The following is a 7,984-nucleotide window of genomic DNA, read 5'->3' on the forward strand; positions in this document are numbered from 1 at the left end:
CAATGTGCAGTTAGGCAGCACTGAATGCTGACAAAGCAGAATAACTCTGACAAAGGAGAGAAGAGAGCACTGTCTAGACTCAGCAGAATGACAGGTGCCTGCCAAGTGGCCATTGTCTTCAGCCACACCACGGTTATCCAGATACTTTCTCCCTCACTGAATCTTTGCCGTTTGAAATACAGATATGAAGTTCATTTTCACTCTAATAGGTATCAATTTAAGTCTGTTCTGTGCCATCATGAGTATTCAGTATGCATCAATGTTATTTCTATCGTTAAAAGCACATGAAATACACATTTTCCTACAGTAGGTTATTAGGCTAATTTCATTCAGTCTAGTGAAACTAGTCAATTCAAGATGTCCTAAAATATCTGACCAGTCGAGTGAAGAAGACAGGAGGGAAAGTATATACCCTTACTTTCACCATGTTGTTGATTGATCCAAGGTTATGCTCCTGATTAGCCTCCCGAGTGGCGCAGTGGTCTAAGGCACTACATCGCAGTGCTAGCTGTGCCACTAGAGATCCTGGTTCGAATCCAGGCTCTGTCGATGCCGGCCGCGACCGGAAGACCCATGGGGCGGCGCACAATTGGCCCAGGGTAGGGGAAGGAATGGCCGGCAGGGATGTAGAGCATGGCGTTTGCAACGCCAGGGTTGTGGGTTCGATTCCCACGGGGGTATAAATAATAATGTATGCACTCACTAACTGTAAGTTGCTCTGGATAAGAGTGTCTGCTAAATGACATAAATGTAATTAAAGTCTAAATTGAGAAGCACATGTCCCCTCAGTGTTGATCTGACAAGGTTACCTTTACAGCGAAGTCCTACAAAATATTACCTAAATTAATCTCTGTGCTTCTGCTTTGCCTGATCTTTGGGGGTCTAGGCCAGGTTACAGTAAAGCAATGGGACAATGGATGTTTAAGGGGCAATCAGCAGTTGCTACAGCTATTTTTGGACATAATATGTACCCATTGATTATTTAATAACTTATAAATGCCTCATGAGATTAGTTCAACTGTCGTACCCCATCAGAACCCAAACAAAGAAAATATAAACACTATATCACCTCAAAACATGGGTAAAACTATTATTTTGATATAATGGATGGCCAGTTATTGCATCCATAGCTCAGTCTATGAATTTGAGAGTAGTTACATTTCTCCAGCCCCATACCGCAACTTTTTACCGAACCAGGGGTGGGGACTACGCTCTGGTGTCATTTCTACTGCTGATTACGGCTTTAAAAAAGGGCTTTATAAAATACATTTGATTGAGTGTAAACGTTTACATCTAAAAATCATACACTATTAAAGTCAAACAAGACAGATTATGGTAAAATTAGATCATTTTTTAATGTTACAAAAAAGAAGACCGGTTCTGTCACTTGCAATATAACAGAAACAAGTTCCATAGCTGGCCATTATAACAGTATACAAATCCTTAACTGCATACAACTTCTACTAATGATAGACTATGGGGATCCACATCTATAAAAACACACATGCAACCTGGACCCTTTTAGAATACGGACCCCACACACACACACACTCACAACTTACATATTCATACATCTAGAGCATCTTGGTTAGTAAATCATGTTAAACAATTATGAGTAGCAAAATTATACACATAAAAACTAGAAATAGACCTATACATAAAAAATATTTCACCCTCCTCGACAGACATCTGTCTGGAATCGTTTAGTCCATAGCATCAATTAAAGGGCAATGTTGGCAGTGATCAAAACGTAGGGGACTACTCTACCCTTAACACACACTGCAGAATGTGCCGAAGATTCTCCCATTAAAAAGGGTTAAAAAGCAAGCCATGCATGGATGGTCAACACTTGCAATATGCAAGGGGTTTACAAAGCCACAGACAAAATAGTACTTGGAATGACACTTGAGATGTAGCTCAATAGGAAAGGAGGGGGATTATTTCAGTCCAAAGGAGTATCTAGTTCATTTGCTGTATTCTTTAGGCTCCTCCCCCTCTTCGCTGAGCAAACATGTGCGTATCAGAGCTTCCGTGACTGCATACGGGTCGCAGTTAGCAGACGGGCGGCGGTCTTCGAAGTAGCCCTTCTTGTCCTGACCCACTGACCGGGGGATGCGGATGCTGGCGCCGCGGTTCGCCACGCCGGCTGAGAACTCGTGGATGTTGGACGTTTCGTGGTGACCGGTCAAGCGCCGAGCGTTGTCCAGCCCCCCTTTGGGGTCGTAGGCACGGATGTGGTAGCGGTGTCTCTTTCCCAACTTCTCGATCGAATCTTCGATGCCCCTGTGTGGATAGAAGACGGAAGGAGTTAATCCACTGCTATAGAGACTTGAGACTTAAAAACCATTTGGGCCGGTTTCCCAGGCAGAGATTAAGCCTAGTCTTCAACTAAGAAGCATTTTCAATGGAGAATTGCCATTTGTCTAGGCCTAGGCTTAATATGGGTCCAGGAAAACTGGCCCTAAAACTAGCACAATGGGTTTACAGCACAAATTTAATCCATGCCTACCTCAATCCACCATCTTCTCTCATCTCCTTGGTGCTGAAGTTTGTATGGCAGCCAGCGCCGTTCCAATTCCCAGAGATGGGCTTGGGGTCGAATGAGGCCACCACGCCAAAGTCCTCACACACCCGGTGGAGGATGAACCGAGCTGCCCAGAGATGGTCACCCATGTTGATACCTTCACATGGCCCAACCTGGAACTCCCACTGGAAGACAACAATATAGATATTAGGCTTAGGAGTCAGAGAGATGATAATTTTGGACATTTACATGGTTAAGTTTCAGAATATTAAGGGAGAGTTTCACGGACACAGATTTAGCCTAATCCTGCATGAAGAATCTCTAAATCTAAGACTAAGCTTAATCTGTATCCGGCAAACGGGCCCAAAAAGTAATTCCCCTTTGATTTTACAGTGATCAAATATATAAACGCAACATGTAAAGTGTTGATCCCATGTTTCATGAGCTGAAATAAATGATCTAAGAACTGGTCCAATATGCACAAAAAGCTTATTGTGCACAAATTTGTTTACATCCCTGTTAGTGAGCATTTCTCCTTTGCCAAGATAATCCATCCACCTGACAGGTGTGGCAAATCAAGAAGCTGATTAAACAACATGATCATTACACAGGTGCACATTCTGCTGGGGACAATAAAAGGCCACTCTAAAATGTGCAGTTTTGTCACACAACAATGCCACAGATGTCTCAGGTTTTGTGGGAACGTACAATTGGCATGCTGACCGCAGGAATATCCACCAGAGTACGTTCAACCGGCCTCACAACCCCAGACTATGTGTATGGCGTCGTGTTGGCGAGTGGTTTGCTGATGTCAACGTTGTCAACAGAGTGCCCCATGGTGGCGGTGAGTTTATGGTATGGGCAGGCATAAGCTACGGACAATGAACACAATTGCATTTTATCTATGGAAACTTGAATGCACAGAGATACCATGACAAGATCCTGAGACCCATTTGTCATGACATTCATCCGCCGCAATCACCTCATGTTTCAGCATGATAATGCACAGCCCCATGTACACAATTCCTGGAAGCTGAAAATATCCCAGTTCTTCCATGGTCTGCATATTCACCAGACATGTCACCCATTGAGCACGTTTGGGATGCTCTGGATCGACGTGTACGACAGCGTGTTCCAGTTACCGCCAATATCCAGCAACTTCACACAGCCATTAAAGAGGAGTGGGACAACATTCCACAGGCCACAATCAACAGCCTGATCAACTATGTGAAGGAGATGTGTCGCTCTGCATGAGGCAAATGGTGGTCACTCCAGATACTGACTGGTTTTCAGATCCACGCCCTTACCTTTTTTTAAGGTATCTGTGGCCAACAGAAGCATATTTGTATTCCCAGTCATGTGAAATCCATAGATTAGGGCCTCCTTTATTTATTTCAATTGACTGATTTCCTTATATGAACTGTAACTCAGTAAAATATTTGAAAATGTTGCATTTATATTTTTGTTCAGTCGAATAATCAAAAGTGGTTCTTACCTGAGCTGGCATGACTTCAGCATTGGTGCCACAGATCTGAACCCCAGCATAAAGACAGGCTCTATAGTGGGCTTCTACGATGTCTCTACCGTACGCCTTGTCTGCTCCCACTCCACAGTAGTAGGGACCTGTTCAGAAAAACTGCATCGTCAGCCTCAACAGTTTAAACGCTAAACATTTAATACTCTAGTTGAATATACCAACTGAAAGTCACTCTGGATCAAATAATCTGCTAATGAATGACATTTTATATTTAAACGTAACCTCTCAAACTGACCTTGTGGACCAGGGAAGCCGTTGGAAGGCCAGCCAAAGGGATGTCCATCTGTTCCCAGGATGGTATACTCCTGTTCCATGCCGAACCACGGCACCTGGTTCTCTACCATCTCCATGATCTTCTTACACGTTAGCCTGAGGTTAGTTTCTGGAGGGCAACAAACATTGTATTGGTCATTCAAACCATTTCTGCAACACTGAGCCAATGAGGCCTGGGTTCAATAAGATACTCAAGGCTGGGCCGTGTTCACCAAGCACGAAATGGAAGAAAACACTCCGAAATGGAGTCAAACAGGGTGGTATTCTCCAAATCTATCCAATAAAACTACTTATTTTCATTTTCTGCTGCAAAAGATTTAAAATGTTTGAGCCCCAAGGAACATGACTCCCAGTGTCACTTTACTTCTTAGGCTTACCTGTAGGCTTGCGGTTGTATTTGAGCACTTCACACAGGACCAGTTTGTTGGGGTCTTTCCTGAAGGGGTCTCTGAACATGGCAGCAGGGATAAGGTACATATCGCTGTTAGAGCCCTCCGACTGGTACGTACTGGAACCATCAAAGTTCCACTCTGGGAGATCTGAAGGAGAGAGGGAGGTAACCATGCGATAAGAGCAACTCAGGGATTCAAATACCCATTCGGTTCAGGGTTATTAGTCAAAGCAACCCATTCAGTGGGGAGAACAAGTATTTGATACACTGCCGATTTTGCAGGTTTTCCTACTTACAGAGCATGTACAGGTCTGTAGTTTTTATCATAGGTACACTTCAACTGTGAAATATGGAATCTAAAACAAAAATCCAGAAAATCACATTGTATGATTTTTGAGTAATTAATTTGCATTTTATTGCATGGCATAAGTATTTGATACATCAGAAAAGCAGAACTTAATATTTGGTACAGAAACCTTTGTTTGCAATTACAGAGATCATACGTTTCCTGTAGGTCTTGACCAGGTTTGCACACACTGCAGCAGGGATTTTGGCCCACTCCTCCATACAGACCTTCTCCAGATCCTTCAGGTTTCGGGGCTGTCGCTGGGCAATACGGACTTTCAGCTCCCTCCAAAGATTTTCTATTGGGTTCAGGTCTGGAGACTGGCTAGGCCACTCCAGGACCTTGAGATGCTTCTTACGGAGCCACTCCTTAGTTGCCCTGGCTGTGTGTTTCGGGTCGTTATCATGCTGGAAGACCCAGCCACGACCCATCTTCAATGTTCTTACTGAGGGAAGGAGGTTGTTGTCCAAGATCTCGCGATACATGGCCCCATCCATCCTCCCCTCAATATGGTGCAGTCGTCCTGTCCCCTTTGCAGAAAAGCATCCCCAAAGAATGATGTTTCCACCTCCATGCTTCACGGTTGGGATGGTGTTCTTGGGGTTGTACTCATCCTTCTTCTTCCTCCAAACACGGCGAGTGGAGTTTAGACCAAAAAGCTCTATTTTTGTCTCATCAGACCACATGACCTTCTCCCATTCCTCCTCTGGATCATCCAGGTGGTCATTGGCAAACTTCAGACAGGCCTGGACATGCACTGGCTTGAGCAGGGGGACCTTGCGTGCGCTGCAGGATTTTAATCCATGACGGCATAGTGTGTTACTAATGGTTTTCTTTGAGACTGTGGTCCCAGCTCTCTTCAGTTCATTGACCAGGTCCTGCCGTGTAGTTCTGGGCTGATCCCTCACCTTCCTCATGATCATTGATGCCCCACGAGGTGAGATCTTGCATGGAGCCCCAGACCGAGGGTGATTGACCGTCATCTTGAACTTCTTCCATTTTCTAATAATTGCGCCAACAGTTGTTGCCTTCACACCAAGCTGCTTGCCTATTGTCCTGTAGCCCATCCCAGCCTTGTGCAGGTCTACAATTTTATCCCTGATGTCCTTACACAGCTCTCTGGTCTTGGTCATTGTGGAGAGGTTGGAGTCTGTTTGATTGAGTGTGTGGACAGGTGTCTTTTATACAGGTAACGAGTTCAAACAGGTGCAGTTAATACAGGTAATGAGTGGAGAACAGGAGGACTTCTTAAAGAAAAACTAACAGGTCTGTGAGAGCCGTAATTCTTACTGGTTGGTAGGTGATCAAATACTTATGTCATGCAATAAAATGCAAATGAATTACTTAAAAATCATACAATGTGATTTTCTGGATTTTTGTTTTAGATTCCGTCTCTCACAGTTGAAGTGTACCTATGATAAAAATTACAGACCTCTACATGCTTTGTAAGTAGGAAAACCTGCAAAATCGGCAGTGTATCAAATACTTGTTCTCCCCACTGTATGTTTGAGTTTCTGCTGTATTTGAGAAGTAAATGTTTGTTGGAGCTCTTTGAACAATGTGTTACAAGGGTGTAACCAGTGTTTCCTCTATATTCATTTAGCAGCGGCGCACTGCCACTCGCGCCTTTAAAATCAGAGCGACAAGTTCCAAATCTTCCTCAGATTCTCATCAGATTGTCAGAGAAAACTCCAAGGTAACTAGCTCTTGTAATCCTGAAAGTGTAGCCAACCCTATTAACAGAAGCATTTAACAACTGTTAGCTAAAATACAGTAAACATTAAGCTAGATAAATAATTGTTTGGGTTAATATAGAATTGGCTGGTGAGGTCATTGAGATCAAGAGAAACTTCAACTGTCCACAATTTTCAGTTGAGTTTCAGAGGAAGAGAATATAATAAAATGTTAATGCATTTTGGAGTAGTGTCCTTTAAAAGTAATCAGAAATGACCTGTCTTCAACAAAAATCTCCTGGGGGGCATGGCCCCGGTCCCCCACCCCCACTACCTCTGCTGAGAAAAACTTTGGGGAAAACACTTGGTGTAACACAAAAGTTTCTTATTACCGATTTCAACAGGCTTAGATCAATTTAAACCAAGAGTCAGAGGTTACCTTCAATGGTCTTGGGTTCAGAATCCAGAGTTGTGGTCTTGCAGCGGAGCCCCTCTCCAGTCCCATCTATCCAGATGTACATGGCCTGGACCTTGTCTCCCTGAGGAAGATCCATATACTGCTGCTTCACAGTTTTACTCAAGCTGGCACTCTCTGACGTGGCCATTTTCACTGAGCGCCTGGAAAACCTTGGAACAAACAGAGCAGTCGATTAGAATCGACTTGATGCATTTGATTCTTAGAAGTTTGCCATTTGAGGTCTACAACTATTCTATTATGCCCGCCCAGTGATTTATTTATAGTAATAGTTGATCTACTCAATCTTACGTCGTAACACAAAAAATATCCACTATCCATACACCGCACATAATCAACAACCATAATAATATAGACCTAATAGAAATTGAATATAATACCCCCACAATTAGGCTAAGAGTTACGAAACTACAAAGAAGAGATAAACAGCACACCAATTAGTCAACATGATAAAACATACACAATGTAATTGTCGTGGCCTATCCTATAACTTTTAAAATAGTTTAGGAATAATAACCTTATATCAAGTAAGGAATTAGGATTAAAAACCGGGTACAGCCTTCTGTAAATGTTCTATGTAATCCCAAATGCTTTTCTTTCATTCTTTTCCTCCAAAGTGTCCAAACGGTTCCATTTATAAAAGGGAGATATCGCCCCCTCGCCTCAGATTGGCTAGAAAGGAACGTGGTCCCTTCATGATCAGGTGATGGGGAGCTCATTTTTTGCGTTCATTGGTTGCCACGAAATATTTCATTCAATAGCCTG

General features: G+C 43.2%; 1 protein-coding gene across 1 annotated transcript; it reads right to left on the reverse strand.

The window, feature by feature from the left end:
* Positions 1–1,336: 1,336 nt before the first annotated feature.
* LOC311148947 (glutamine synthetase-like) lies at positions 1,337–7,889 on the reverse strand. Its single transcript, XM_084185987.1, has 7 exons — positions 7,737–7,889; positions 7,184–7,371; positions 4,712–4,873; positions 4,297–4,443; positions 4,020–4,147; positions 2,510–2,709; positions 1,337–2,283 (listed from the first exon to the last, which is right to left on the reverse strand). Exons 2-7 carry the CDS (start codon positions 7,347–7,349, stop codon positions 1,965–1,967), a joined length of 1,122 nt encoding a protein of 373 aa, XP_084042113.1. The 5' UTR covers positions 7,350–7,371; positions 7,737–7,889; the 3' UTR covers positions 1,337–1,964.
* Between the last annotated feature and the right edge of the window lie 95 nt (positions 7,890–7,984).

This window comes from Coregonus lavaretus, assembly GCF_964263955.1.
Source record: "Coregonus lavaretus genome assembly, chromosome: 21".
Lineage (NCBI taxonomy): Eukaryota > Metazoa > Chordata > Actinopteri > Salmoniformes > Salmonidae > Coregonus > Coregonus lavaretus.

Bases quoted from the DNA above. Each gene is read 5' to 3' on its own strand.
- LOC311148947 (XM_084185987.1), bottom strand. From the start codon at position 7,349: ATGGCCACGTCAGAGAGTGCCAGCTTGAGTAAAACTGTGAAGCAGCAG. The intron at 4,444-4,711 runs GTAAGCCTAAGA...GTTGCCCTCCAG, and splicing joins ATACAACCGCAAGCCTACAG to AAACTAACCTCAGGCTAACG. The intron at 2,284-2,509 runs GTAGGCATGGAT...CTATCCACACAG, and splicing joins AGAGAAGATGGTGGATTGAG to GGGCATCGAAGATTCGATCG.